This window comes from Prinia subflava, chromosome Z (genome assembly GCF_021018805.1).
Source record: "Prinia subflava isolate CZ2003 ecotype Zambia chromosome Z, Cam_Psub_1.2, whole genome shotgun sequence".
NCBI classification, from domain to species: Eukaryota; Metazoa; Chordata; class Aves; order Passeriformes; family Cisticolidae; genus Prinia; species Prinia subflava.
Window position 1 is genome coordinate 102,301,714 of NC_086283.1, and position 15,087 is coordinate 102,316,800.

The 15,087-nt window shown below is 47.3% G+C and overlaps 1 protein-coding gene across 3 annotated transcripts in view; it reads left to right on the forward strand.

Annotated features, from left to right (window-relative positions):
• The window catches only part of CTIF (cap binding complex dependent translation initiation factor), a 150,437-nt gene that overhangs the window by 97,013 nt on the left and 38,337 nt on the right, over positions 1-15,087 (forward strand). For all 3 annotated transcript variants that reach the window (XM_063422701.1, XM_063422699.1, XM_063422700.1), the window contains exon 8: positions 13,012-13,429. In XM_063422701.1, coding sequence (XP_063278771.1) covers positions 13,012-13,429 — 418 coding nt within the window. The remainder of the gene's footprint in view (positions 1-13,011; positions 13,430-15,087) is intronic.

Here is a 15,087-nt window from a genome sequence, read left to right on the forward strand (position 1 = left end):
GAGAGAGGAAGGGAAGGAACTGAAGAAGTTGAAACACTCCTTTCCTTCTCAGTAGGATTTCCAAATCAAATTAATTAGGTTTAACAGCACACGGGTCTGAACCCTTGAAGCAGCATCTGGAAGTCAGGGGTTTATCCTCATCCTTATGCTCCTGTCTTCTCCATGCCCTCCTGGGAGCTGATGAGGCTTACTGGAGGGGATTTTGGGGGTGCAGAGGGATCACCCCAAACCCAGCGGGGGTGTCACAGCCATCCATGCTGAGCAGGCTGTGGGGAGTTGAGCCATCGTAGTGGTGGCTGTGAAAAACTGCCTCTTCTCCAAGAGAAACAGATGCAGGACCAATATTTTTTTTTTCTTTTTAAGGACAAAAGTGAGTCTGCTAGTATACTTGTCTGCAGTGGAAAATAGCAATTCTAGCATCTAGATAAATCACGGTGTTTAGGATGTAACGATGCAAGAAACTCTTCTAAGCAGCTGAAAGCACCTAAGCAGGGATTTTAAAATAATAGGTGCAGTTCTGCCTAATATTTAGGAACTTTGAACCAGGGATGAAGGACAGGATGTTTTCAGGAACAGCTGCAATAAGGGTGCATCTCCAAAAGGAATCATGGAATGGTTTGGGTTGGAAGGAACCTTGATAATCACCTCAAGTTAACCCCCTGCCATGTGCAGGGACATTTTCCACTGTCCCAGGTTGCTCCAAGCCCCATCCAACCTGGCCTTGGGCAGTGCCAGGGATGGAGCAGCCACAGCTGCTCTGGGCACCCTGTGCCAGGGCCTGCCCACCCTTGTAGGGTCATATTTACAAGAAAATGGGAATGTAATAAATGAACCAGCATAATCTTCTGGAACTAAAGAATGAGGTCGTCTTTGTAAATAAAAATGCTGATGTTGCAAGAAGAAAGAAGCAGAAAAGTTGCTGATAATCACAGGGGTGTCAACCCAAGTGAAATGACACTTGCAGTATCAACCAATTAGATTAAGAAGATGTGTGCTTGCCTTGTGGACAAGGTAGAGCTACCAATCAAGAGATGCATGGACCAAGCAAAGATACCAATTAAATAATGCATGACTGTGTAAACCAAGATAAGAAGTAAATACAAAAAAAATGTTTAGAAGCACAGTAAATGGCTTTTGCTAGATTCGTATTGAATCGTGCAGAGTCCTTTGTCTTCTCTCCTCACACCCAATAATCACAGTCAATAATTTCTTCCTAATACCTAATTTAAATATCTTCTCCTTTAGTTTACAACCACTCCTCCTTATCCTAATCATAGAATATGTTAAAATGGAAGGATCCCATCAGAGTCATCAAGTCCAACTCCCTGCTTCTCACAGTACTGCCTAAAACTAAACGGCGTTACTAAGAAAGGTGTGCCAGCTGAAGCTGAGCCTCCTCGAGAATGAGATGAAGAAATCCTTATTGTGGTGCTGGTTCTTTATGGTGAGACTTCTCAAGGACTTAAGCATTCATAGCAGTGGCAATCCCAGCAGTGGGTGCTTGCCCTGCCTGCCTGAGCAGAGCTGGTGGTGGCAGCGCCCCAGCCGAGGGGTTGGCAGGAGGCAATTCAGAGGTACGTCATCATTTTGGTTTGATTTTCTGCAAAATCCCTGGGAGTTGTTACACTAAATTAATTCTCGGGGCTGCAGGTCCCCGGAGGACAAGCCCAGCCCAGCAGGTTGTTCCTAGCAGGGCTCAGCTGGGTGATTGTGTTAGCACAGCCTAATGAATTACGGCACACGAGCAGGGACAGGGGACAGATGTAATTGTCCCCGTGTGCCACTCCCTGTGCCTGCCACCCTGTCCCAGCTGAGACATCACTCCCCTTACCTTGTGGCTGCCGTGCCATCCTGCCTCAGCAGGGTTTTTAACTTGCAGTTAGATGTGCTGGAGCTGGACAGAAGGGCCGTGTGAGTAAGAGCAGAGAGAGGTGTGATGGGTCACACAGGCCACCTTGCTTGATGGCCAGCAGGAAAGGGTGAGAGGAGCAGTGTGTGCATGCAATGCTGCTTCCCAGCAGTGCTCTCCCTTTCTTAATGGTTGGACTTGAGGATCCTGAAGTTTCTTTCTCCTGTAAATACTGAATGGGTGCAATAAAGTCTCTACAGAGCCTTCCCCAGGCTGAACAGCTCCAGCTCTCTCAGCCTTTCCTCATAGGAGAGATGCTTCAGACCCCTCTGAGCAATTTTTGGTCCTCCTCCTGGGACACTAGGATTCCCAGAATCCTAGAATGCTTTGGAAGAGACTTTAAAGCTCATCCAGTCCCACCCCCTGCCATGGCAGGGACACCTTCTACTATCCCAGGCTGCTCCCAGCCCTGTCCAGCCTGGCCTTGGGCACTGCCAGGGATGCAGGGGCAGCCACAGCTGCTCTGGGCACCCTGTGCCAGCGCCTGCCCACCCTCACATGAAGAACTTCTTCCTAACATCTAATCTAAATCTCCCCTTTTCAAGTTGAAAATCATTCCCCCTTGTCCTATCCCTACCTGCCTGTGTGAAAAGTCACTCTCTCTTGTTTTTATAAGCAATCTTTTAAGTACTGGAAGGCAGCAATGAGGTCTCCCTAGAGCCTCTTTTCTCCAAGTGAACATCCCCAGAGCAGAGGGCTCCAGAGTAGAGGGCTCCAGACCTTAGAGCATCTCGATGGCCTTTTCTGGGCTCAGTCCAGAGCCAGCAGGTCTGTGTCTTTGGTATTGTTTGTATTTGTGTTGCTTTGGTAGCTTTATTTCTTTTTAGCCAACATGTGAGGAAAGTCTTCATTGTGTGTGCAGGCATGGGGTGCTGTTGGGTCAGTGGGGTGTAGGATGGGTCACAGGGAGAAAATGCAAGAGCCATCCCCAGGGCAGACAGCCAGAGAGATGGACAGCAAAACACCTGCTCAGCGTTTCACCAGCCTCAGGGTGCCTTTTAGCAGTGGGAAAACTGAGGTGGAAAGATGGAAAGAATCTGTAGCTGGACCTTCCCCACCCACAGACCTTGCAGTGAACCTGTGGCCACCAGATCCTCCTGTGTGTGAGCCCTGCCACCACAAGCCTGCGCTGCCAGGGCTCCTCTCTCAGTGCCACACGGTGCAAAACAGGCTGAGTACGTGATGCTGTTTCAGCCGGCCAGAATTGAGGGAAGGAAGTACAGCAGCAGGTTCCTCTGCACTAGGAAACCGATCTGTTGTGGAAATGGCTTTCTCTTTGGTGGAGTGTTTCTGGCACGGCTCCTCGGCACTGGAAATGGCTTCATCCATCCACACCTTGTTTTCCAGCGTGAGTTCGTGGAGGTGCTGTCAGCAGTTGGTTGCTGGAGTGGATATGAAGTGAGATAACCTATTTCTTCCTCGCACTTTCCATCCTCAGATGTAAATGTGCCACTGCCTTGGTTGGAGTGAGCACCTAGGGCTTCCTGCTGCCAGATTGCTCCCCAAAGCATCTGGCAACTGAGCTCAGGGACAAGGGCAAGCACAGGTTGATATTTTCAATGGGTATAAATAAAAGGCTTTGTGGCACCTGCTGTCTCATACGATGTTATTCAATGAAACCTGTCCATTTGAAGAGGCCCAGCAGCACTTCATTGGCGTGGCCACATGGTTTGGGTGGTGACTTCCAGTTTCTGGCCATGGCAAGTAGCCACCCTCTCAGCAAAGAGCATCTTCCACCCACTCCTTCTCCCTGCAGGCCCAAGCTGGGGACGTTGGCCCCAGGGACCTGGGAGGGAGCAGCAGGCTGAGGCTCTGCAGGGCCTCCTGGCATGGTTAGTGTGTGAAGAAGTTGCCAGCTTGAGTTGTTTGGGCTCTTGTTGCAGAAACAATATTTCTGTCTGACCCCAGTTAGCAACTGATGTTTGCAAAATAAAGAAGTCAAGGCACTGGAAATACTTTCCATTCCACCCCTTGTCTCAGCTCAAAATATTAGTATTAAAAATATTGCATCTATTATATGCAGCTAATATCTCTGCTGGCACATAAATCACCCAGGGATTTTTCATCTCCGCATTAAAAAAAAAAAAAAGGTTAAACTGTGCTCTATTTTTGGTTATTTGTTAACTGTTTTGTTTCCATTTATTCCTACTACCAGCCACAGCAGTCTGTCTCCAAGGGACCATCTGTGGGAAAGAGAGTCCCTGGATTGATTCAGAAGGTGTCGGGGTCATTGACAGGCACAAAGGCGCTGAGTCTGTGCTCTTTCTCTGATAATATCTTTATTTAGCATGACAGCCTCCAGGGCACGAGTGGACAACAGGCCTCTTTCTTTCCTTTAAACTAACATTGCCCCAGCCATTCCCAGCATTGTGCAGATGCGGTGGATCTTCCTGATTGAAGCTGGGGGTGTGGGTCCCCAGGCAGCTACGTGACATCAGAGCTGCAGAAGGTGGCCCAGATCTGTGCCTCCCCCCAGGCAGTGTGTTCCCATCCCAACTGACAAGGGAAAGCTCATCCAAGAGAAATTAAACTTTGGGAGTGGATCAGACCCTGGCACAGCTTAGCAATTCTGTGGGAGTGTTAGGGGCAGCATGAAAGAGGAGGCAGGAGTGGGGGCAGGAGCAGAGAACTCCTCTTGTTGAGGGTGACCCTGCTCATTGCAGAGGGGGTTGCCTAAATGACCTGTAAAAGGCCCCTTCCAACCCAAGCCATCTATAATTCTATGAACTCTTCTTTTGATGGTGGGATAGAGTTAAATAAACATTCAGCAAACAGCTTAGGATTGTCACTGGGTTGCAATAAATCAATTTCCAGATCAATCCTGGCTCCTAAATCTCTACATTCAATGCTGTAGGCCGCTGCATCTTGTTTCAGTAATTTAGTTTAATGTGTTTGATAAAGGATTCTGGCACACCGAAGTCCAAAGCATCTCTGCAGCTTGGGTTGATGTTTTACTGGATCCCTGTGTCGGAAGTAATTGCTTGCTGTTGAGTTTGGGTCATCTCATATGTCCCAACAGCTGTCAGGAGACCCTGTCAAATCTTGCCTTAGCTCCTACAGGAAAGACATTTATTTCTTCACTAGAAAGCACTGGTATAAATAGGATATGGAAAAAAAAAAACCACCCTAGGATGTCTCCTTGCTGCAGGTCAAAGAGGCACAGGGGTCTAAAGGAAGACAGCTGAACACAAAGGCAGCAGGTGGGGGCTCATTGTACTATTTAGGATGTGTCTTGGGGGACAGGACCACAGAGAGATGGTGGTGGGCTGTGTCTGTGCATCTTGGCATGGGTTTAAAGTTTATATCTCTTGGGGGATTATCAGATCTCGGGTTAGCTGATCAGCCTGGGTGTATTTTTAAAGGAGGCAGCCTGGAGTCTGAGGTATAAGCTCTTTTATTGCAAAGTAGTAAAAGATGATTCCATATTCATTCAAGCCACATTCTTACCAGTAGTCCAGGATCCGTTTGTGTTTGGGAAACATTGTGTACTGTGGTCGTGTCTTAATTTAAACTGTTTTGTCTAAGCTGGACTCAGTTCCTTGTCAGTGTGTTTTCCAATGGTTTTTATGTAATTTTTGCAATCTTGTTTACATTACGCTGAGAATCCAACAACGTAATTCCAAGTAATGTGGTTTATGAAGAGAACCATTTCCAAGGAATTCCTACATGAAATCACAGCAGTGATTTCTACATCAGTCCAGGCAGTCAGCCTTAAAGTCCAGGAGGTGCATCCCTAGCTGGTTGCCCGCTCTGTGCAACGAGGGCCTCTATCTCAACATCCCTCATGATTTGTGTGAGCTCCAGCAAAGCATTAAAAGAGCTGTTTCGGAGCTATCTCGCATGCCATCTGTACTTGGGATGTCTTTCCCAAGCTGGTGTTGCAAAACAGCTCCTTAAATTCCTCCTGAAGATTCATTTCCATGCAGCTTGGAAGAGAATAGCTGACTCAGGCAGCCTGTGCGGCCGAGCGTTGCGGAGTGTGAGGGCTGTCCCTGGGCTTCAGCAGCACTGAGGTTTGCTTTTCAGTGCTTCTGAGTCCATCCCAAGGGGTGTTGTGCCTCGTCCCTTCAGCCCAGCTGCTCTGTCTCTGCTCCTGCAGCACAGCCTGCAAGCTGGTGGTCCTGTGAATGGGGTGGGAGAAGTTTGTCATTCATCCATTTGCTTGTGAGTCAGTGGGAATGTTGAATGTAAAGACACAGAATCACACTAACACAATAGCTGGGTTCCAAGGGACCTGGAAAGCCCATCCAGTCCCATCCCCTGCCACAGTTAGGGACATCTTCCATTAGACCATGGTTGCTCAGAGTCCTGTCCAACCTGGCCTTGAGTGTTTCCAGGGGTAGGGCATCCACCACCTCTCTGAGCAACCTGTGCTGGTGTTTTACAACCATCATTGTGAAAATCGGTGCCACTACTTTGGTTTGTAGTGAGTCTAATTATGCTCCAGAGGGCCAAACAAAATCATCTCTAGCAAACAAAGGCAAATGTGGTGTCCAGGCCCAAAGGCAGGGTTGTCAGCAGTGATTGTACCTCAGGACCAAGGTGGTGACAAAGAACATTGTGCCCATGTAGGCGACTCACAAGAGGGTTTCATAATGCTTTTCCCAGCAGCCAGAGACTCTGAGCCTCATCACAAACATCTCTCCCCTCACAGCGTTGTTTTGGTTGGCTGTGCTTGTCTTCTGGCGTTCATTGTGTGTTTGTAAAGATGCATACATGTAAGACTTAAAGCATGCACTTCATCTCAGCTGTTCAAAGATGGTTTTAAATCTTCATCACCACCATTTCGGCAGGTGGAGTTTCTGCACTTCCAAGATGCCGTGTCTGTCCAGATGACGTGGGCTCAGTCTGGCAGTTGGGGTGGTCTCTACCCCTGGTGACAGAAAGGCATGAAAGAAGTGTGAATAATTCCATTTTTGTTTTCAGGAGTGAACATGACATCTTGTTCCCTTCTCATCTGAGAAAAATGCAAACAAAAATGAAACTGGAGCCAAGTGAAACCAGTTTGAGAGAGAAAGCCAAAGGGAAAACACAACACAAATCCTGTGTTCTTCATCCTTGGAGCTGGTGGTTATTGCTTTCTATGGGGTTTTGAGGTTTTTTGATTCAGCTGTGGGGAACTGTCAAGCCTATCTGAGTGTTTCTCATTCTCAGCCATAGCAAGGATAGAAAATGGCTGGGGCTAGGCTGTGATGCTTCCTGCATCAAAGCAGTACTGAGTTATCATTATCCATGCACGTGGGGCATCAGAGTGCCTTTGATGGAGGTAGGCTTGCTGAAGAATACTTCTGGGGGAGGTTAGGCTTCTAGAATAGAAATTCAGATCTTTTTCCTCATTATATTAATAACAACATTGCCCAGACCTCTTGGGATCAGTTTGAGATGCTATAAAACTCCACTAGGTTCTAATTGGGATCCTTCAGTCTCTCCAGTTTGGACCATAACATCTTTTAAATGCTCAGAGCCAGTGATGATGGGTTTTTCTGGCCACAGCAGTACTGCCATGCCCAAACTCCTTCAGCAGTGCCTGCTTCGGGGTACCAGTCCAATTGTCTGTGGTCTGGCTGGAATGTGCTTAGTTCAGAAAGACTGGACCTGGAGACATGAGTTTGTTCAGGGGACATTTCAGAGGAACTTGCTTTTTCCTGCCCTTTCCCTCTTCAGGCTGAGTTCCCTGGGCAGCTGGCTAGTTCAGCCAGGAATAACCCACAAGCCAAATGGAGAATTTTACTCTTTTGGTGGTGACCCTAAGAGAGTTCCTTCTTAATTTCCCTCCCTCAACAGAAAATTGTGTTGAGATTTTCAGAAAGAAGGTGAGAGAGGTGGCCTGAGATCCCACAGAGTGAGTACCCCCGGTCCTCTCTTTGCAGGAGCAGCTGCTGAGCTCCTTGGAGATGCTCTGCTTCTCCAGCCTTGAGGGGTTTCGTGGATAGGAGAGATCTGGGGTTATCATGGGAATGGAAGGTCCCAAGGAGTCCATTCCTGCAGCAGATCCTGGGAGTGTTCCAGGCCAGGCTGGATGGGGCTTGGAGCACCCTGGTATAGTGGAAGGTGTCCCTGTCCATGAAGGGAGGTGGAACTGAATGATCTTTAAGGTCCCTTCAAAACCAAACCACTCTATGATTCTGTGATCTTAATCCATTCCCTGCAACAACAGTTGCTAATTAGTTGCAGGCATGTTAATAGCAAGGCTGATGATGAGATGCTCCCAAGACTGACCTTTATATTCCTGATCCTCACACAGAGATGAGACCCTGCCCAAGCAGTCAAAAGGGTGCAGAGAAACTTACCTTGTCAAATGCAGTGAGGAATGTGCTCATTCAAGCACTAGAAGGATGAAAGGGATGGAGAAGGTTTGACCTTGGCATCACTCTTCATTCCCAACCTCTTGCCTGAGTGTCTGCAAATCCATATTAGTTGTTAATTACTATGTGGCCCTAGCTATGCCCACCAGGTATTCTGCTGTGCACAAAAGTAGGATTCAATCAGAATTTCTGCTTTGCAAGGAGCCTATGGTGTCCTGGAGGGTTTGTGCCATGGGGAAGCTGGCTGAGATTGAGAGCAAGTATCCAGGCAAGTTCTCCAAAGGCAGAAACCAGCATGTGCAGAGACCTGGTCCCTCAGTCCCAGGATGGGATCTCAGTCTGTTTGGCCATACAAGGTGCTCTGCATCGTGGGGTAAATGTCTTAAGTGCCTCTTTAAATGTATAGAATCTCAGAATTGTTTAAGTGGGAAAAGACTTCTTAGACCATTGAGTCCAACCCTTCCCCCAGCACTTGCCAAGGCCACCACTGACCCATGTCCCCAAATGCCACAAATCTCGCCAGGGATGGAGACTCCACTACTGCCCTGGGCAGCTGTGCCAGGGCTGGACAGCCCTTTCCATGAAGGAATTTTCCCAATATCCAATCTAAGCCTCACCTAGCACAGCTGGAGGCCATTTCCTCTTGTCCTGTCCCTTGTTCCCTGAGAAATGAGCCCAATGCCCACCTGGCTGCATCCTCTTGTCAGACCCAGAAGGTCCCTTCTGAGCCTCCTTTTCTCCAGGCTGAGCCCCTTTCCAGCTCCCTCAGCTGCCCCTCGTGGTCCCAGTGCTCTAATGTAACTCCTCACCTCTCAGTGTTTGTAGGAATGGCTTACCCAGATCTCTGTGCAGCCACCAGGAGAATGCAGCCCTGTGTTCTCCTCCAGCTCCCCACGTGCCAGACAAATGGTGGGGGCTCCCAAAAGACTCATCTCGCTCGTGGGGATGTGGGCAAGGCTGACAGGACAGAGCAACTGTGCTTTAGACCACAGCTGTCCTTGTGTCTAGAGCTATTTTCCCCAAACTTGTGCCTTCCTGCTCCTTTCTTGGGAGCAAACGGCGTAGTAAAAACTTGCAGGAATCATGTATTTCTGAGCACGTAGGCTGGTAATCACCGAGACAGCTGAAGCCTTAGATGTGTTTGCGTAGGCTTCTCCAACAGAACAGACATTTGTCAGGTCTAAATTCTGTTGAAAGGTATCTCATTTAGTTAATTAAGTTAAAAAAATATGTGGAGAAACAATAGCAGGAGCAATACCATCCTATTTCCAGCTTGGCAACCCAGACTCTCTCCCCTTGGTTTTTCAGTACTTTTGCAATTTCTTTGTGACTCTCAATGTCTCTTTAATTTCCATGTTGTCTGATGGCCAAATCCCACTGAAGTCAGGGGGAGTTTTGAACTGGGTTGGAATTTGGCCTTTGAAGTGAAAATAGTTATTTAATGTTAAATGGAGTCAAGAGATAAGAAGCCATTGTACTGTCCAGATGCTTTTTCTTGTAGCTGAATTATGGTTCCCTGCAAGGCACTGCATCCTCATGGCTAAGGATGAGCAGAGGGGGGCAGAGGAAGGGTTTCCCAGTAACTGCAGCATTTTTCTGGGGTGAATTCTTACTGTTCTTGGAGCTGTCGCTGTGTGAGTCAAGCTTCAGCTGTTCCTTCGTTCAGCATCTCAGACTTAAAAACCTGGACTGGGAGATGCATTTGGGTGCTTCCCTGGCCTGTGTCCCTGGGCTTGGCACGTCACCCCAAGGCACCAGCTTGGGACATCACCTTAAGCTGCCATCTGAGCACCTAGAGTGAACAAGCACAAGTTTTTTCCAACAACCCACAGTGGGAGTGTTACAGGACACCCAGGTCCCCATTTTGTCCTTTCCTGAGGCTCTCTGTGTCCCCAGCACTTTGGTCACAAGTGAGAACAAGCATGGGTTGTCCCAACCTCCCAGATTTTGAGATGCTGGGCAGTCAAGAAACTTTTAAGATCTGAGTCCTTTTCTCCCTGCTTTGGCTGTCCTTCCCTGTAGATCCTATTTCTTCTTGGCTTTTCTTCTCTGCTGGGGTGTTGGGAAGATAAAAGCACACAGCGAGTCTTTGCCTGAATGCTGGATGATTGTCTAGACCCCTGACTGCTGCCAAGTCACAGACATTGCTTCTTGTTTGCCATTCTCCTTCCTTTGCCTTTTATTTCTTGCAATTTTTTTCCCAAAACTTCTTTAACTCTGGTGTTTTCCACCCTTTGGCCAGTGACTGCAGAGCTTTGGTGTGTGTTTGCTCTGCCCCTTGCCATGGGGACATCTCCTTGTAGCTGTCCTGTGGAAGAGCAGGGCTGCCTGTTCACCCCCATTCCTATTGCAACAGCCTCAAAATGAACAATCTTGCACATTCCACATTGGCTTAACTAGGTGGCTTTTTAATCTTAAACATTTTTTTCATTCACAGCCCTTAAACATTAAGGGTTTGGTTTATAATATCATCATGTCTTTAGGAAAAAACTGTCCCTGCCTGCATTTCCTGCAGGAGTTAAGTTTGCTTCCCAGCTCATTTCCAGGCATTTTCCCTTGCTTTCTGAAATTGTAGCTGTGTCTTTGTGCAACTTCTGTAATTTCTGTGCAATATTTACAAATTAAGTAAAGTAGCAGACTGGCTTATAAGCCAAGGCTTGAAGTGCAACCAAAGAGTTAAACTCAAATGTCTGAGAGAAGAGCAAAACCACAGAAAACAAAACTCTTGTACCCTTGGGCCTGTGAGGGCTTACAACCAGATAACGTTTTTAACTAACTTTTATTTTGACATTCCCCTTTTAATAAGCATTGCTCTTAACAAAGCGGTTTATGTGATTGCATTACTGAGAGGAAACAAAGAAATGCCAGGAAAACTTGATGTGGAGAATCTGTACTCATAAAATGCTTGTAGGCTCCAGCAAACAGGAAAGCTTTTCCCATCTCTTTTTTCTTTTTTTTTTCCTTTTTTTTTTTAATTCCCTGCCATTCAGTTTGCAAGGGAAAAAAAAAAAGGAAAAACAAAACCAAAAACCACACACTGAATATCTCAGAAAACCGGATCTGGTGGTCTGAGAGTAAACACAAATTCCTTCCAGTGCTGTGAACAAGCCTCTTCGTCCTGCGTTTGTTAAACACGAGCCTCACTCTTTATGGTTAAAAGCCAGTTGGCCTCAGAAAATAAGTTTTGACTCCTGGGGATGCCAAGGAATACAGATTCCGTGGCAGATGGCTTTGGCAGGCAGGGTTGGAGACTGCTGACCATTGAAATGTATTTGTGAATGGCTGCTTCCTTCGTCCCAGCGCCCTTAGCTGAGCAGTGCCAGTGATGGAAATAAAACTAATTGCTGTGGGGTGGGTTTAAAGCAAGCACTGCTATTTATCCAGATTGGGGTGGGGGTTTGGGATAAGGGCTGACCACGGGTTTTATCCTGACTGCAAATCCAGTATGGAGGCAAACCACTGTGGTCAGCACAGGGCTCAAAGTTGTTTCCTTGGTTTTGGGGGTTGTACTGGGGACATCTCCTGTGTGACCCACAACCACTGGTCTGAGCAGCCCTGTGACGAGCTGGGCATTAAAACATCCCATGGGCTCTCAGAGCCAAGACCAATATCAAAGAGGCAGCAGGCAGGGGATGCCAGCATGCTTAGGGTAACCCTGGTGAAGACCCAGCCCTGGTGAAGGCAGCCAGGACCATCTCCATCTCCATCTTAGGTGCATGCTGGATGGTGGCATTCCAGCTCTGCCTTCCTCGCTGGGGACAGCCACGCTGCAGCCTGTTTGGAAATCTGAGATGCCTCAGACTGCCAGAGCATTTCTTCCATTCAGCTCTTGTTTTTTTGGGCATTTGCCATCTCGACTACCGGTTATGGCCAGCACTCAGGGGCTTGCTCACTCTTTCTGAGAAGTGGAAGTCTCTCGAGAAAACCCCTTGGGGGCAATTCCTCCTCTTTGTGGCTGTTGGATTTCCACGTTATCCCTTTGGAGCTCTGTACACACAGGCCTTCCTCTGAAGGTTGTGGTCCTGGATGCCATGCCCTCCATGCTGCCAGAGCCAAGTGTGGTCCTCTTTTCATCCATGTGTCCTGTCCTGGTGTAGCAGTGCTGAGGGATATGTATAAAATAAGGCCAAGCACAACTGTTTGGTGTGGGCAGATTACCAGTTTACTTAGTATCTTGCTTTTTAGTTAGTTTTTTTTCCACTTAGAAATTCCTGGTACACTTAAAATGGCCCACTGCAAACCCATGCAGCAGTGTACCACGTTGGCAGGCAAGAGGAGAAAGTGATGCTGTAGGCCAGGTGAATCCAGAGCTCTAAAGCCTTCAGAAAAAAAAATCTCCTGGTATATCCTGCCTACCCGACTTGCTGCTGCTGTTTTTGCTGATTAGTGTGGAAGTAACACAGAAACCTCAGAGAATTTAACACAGAAACCCCAGAGAGCTTTTCCTGGGAACCGAAGTCTGGTTGTCAAACTTCACAAAAACTTTCAGCTGAAATATGACTCACTGAAAGAAATTTAGAGGCATGAGTTGTTAGATGGCAAGAAATTGCCTCCCTTTTGGTGGTCCCCTGCCAAGGGCCAAGATGTTGGGTGGGACAAATGTGTTGGCCCAACAGAACCATGGAATGGATGAACTTTCTTCAACTCTCTTCCACTTTGGTTTTTCTTTTTCATTCCCTGCCCAGTTTGCAAAATAAAAAACGAAACAAAAAACGTATTTGGTTTTTATCTGACAGGAGTTAAAATGTATTTTTTGAGGCCAGCTGGCTCTTCAATGACTTTTCCTTGACTTCCCAGGCGACAGCAGAGACTTCCCAGCGGGAACAAGTCCCAGCAGCACGCGGACCACCAGCAGGGTGGCACCAAGCACAACAGGGACCACCAGAAGCTCTACCAAGGCGGCCAGGCCCCTCACTCCTCGGGCAGGACGGGCCACCACGGCTACAGCCAGAACCGGCGATGGCACCACAACCAGAAGCACTCCCCCAACGACAAGGAGACGCACAGGAACGCCAAAGAGACTGAGAGCGCGCGGGCCGAGGACGGCCCCGCCTGCACCGCGGACGCGCCGCGCGGCCCCGAGCCCGAGGCCAAGCAGGGCCAGCAGTACGGCCCCGAGCCCGAGGCCAAGCGCAGGGACAGCGCCCACGACAGGCCCAAGATCAACCTGCTGCAGTCCTCCAAAGACAGGCTGAGGAGGAGGCTAAAAGAAAAGGTATGGTCGCTCGAGTTGCTCTTTTTCTGAGGGTCGTTCCCCGTACAGTGGGTGGGGTGGGCTTTCCATCAGTGCTCCCAACTTACCCTGATCCCCCAGCACTTCTCTTGAAGTGTCTTTGTGCTTCTTCAGGATGCCTTTTATTGAAAGAGGCTCTGAGCTTGACTTCTTGGGTGAGGTTGCTACCAGCTTAAGTTCTCCAAGGACTGGGAGCTCTCCCCTTTATCATGAGGGATGTCTGGTGCACACACGAGCTCCATCCTCGTCTGAAGAGCTCAGTCACTTTGCAAAAAAAAACCAAAAAAAGGCAATTTGTCTCTGCACCCACAGACCTAATCCCAAACTTTGACTCTTGAGTGCTGAATAGTTGGACTCCGCTGCTTTAAAGCTGATATCCATTTATCTCTGCAATGAATTGAAATGCCCTTATCTTCCCCCTTCCTTCCAGCAACTCAACAATAACAAAAGTGTTGCATGCAAGTGACGGAGGAGAAATCCTTTTTGGAAACAATATTCAGCCACAGATTTCTGAGGAATTTGGAGATGATATCTCCATTTGCCCCCTGTGAAACTCAGATTCTTTCTCTTGAAATTCTTTTGTCAGACTGAAAAAGCACCCGTGGGGTTGTCTCTAATGAGATTTCCAAAATACAGAGCAAAAATAACCTGAACATATACAATTCCATGGGAGTGCATGTTGGAAATGTATACCTTTGAATGCATGAGCATTTACTATTTCTGGATGTGGCATGAGGGGGAGTAAGAGATTTTGTTAGTTATTTTTATGTTCTTTAAAGCAATGGGAGTATAGTAGAGCCTTTCAGAGTATTCATTTTAATGTTCTTCTCAGAAATTTACAATCTTGTAAGAATAAAAATCTCATCAGCATGCACTCTTGGGTGGGTGTTGTCAATCCAACCTGATGGGAGGTTTGGCTAACTCCCCTGGGTACTGGGTTTTTCCAAAAAATTGCTACAGGTTTGTATTGTACAAGATTGAGCTGGAGAGGTAGAATAGAGCAGAACCAGCAGGATGCATGCCTGACACTGGGGAAAAAGAAGCAAATGCATGATAAAATGTTGAAAAGAAGCAATAATTTCTGTGGTAATGATAGAAAGTGGAAAGTGTAACAGGCAAGAGATGGAGAAGTCAAGAGTCTTCTGAATTCTGGGATTGTGTGACTTCTTTGATCCCAATTTACATCATTAAGTATATACTAAAAATGTGTTTATAGTTACATATATATGTTTATATTTATAAATTTTATATTAAAATATATATAAAATATTTTTTGTGAGATTGTCATCTGAAGATTTTGCAAATGTCAGTGCACTATCTAAAGAGAAGCAAAAAAATGTCCATTACCATGAGGTCACAGACACCAGAAACTGGCCCAAGATGCCAAAGGTAGTCAGAGATGATCAGACTTTGGCATCTTGGCTCAGGACCCTCAAAGACATCGTCTCTCTGAGCTGAGGGGTTGGACTTTGGGATTGAATGGTGTGGAAATGGAGAAAGGGGATGTTTCTGGGGCGGGACGCATGCGCTTGTGCTTTCCAATGCTGAGGTTATACCACTGTGCCACTAACAGATGCTTTGTCTTTTCTCTCTCTGTGTATGTCCTCCCAATCCCCTTTCCCCTTTGCTGTTTGTGCAAG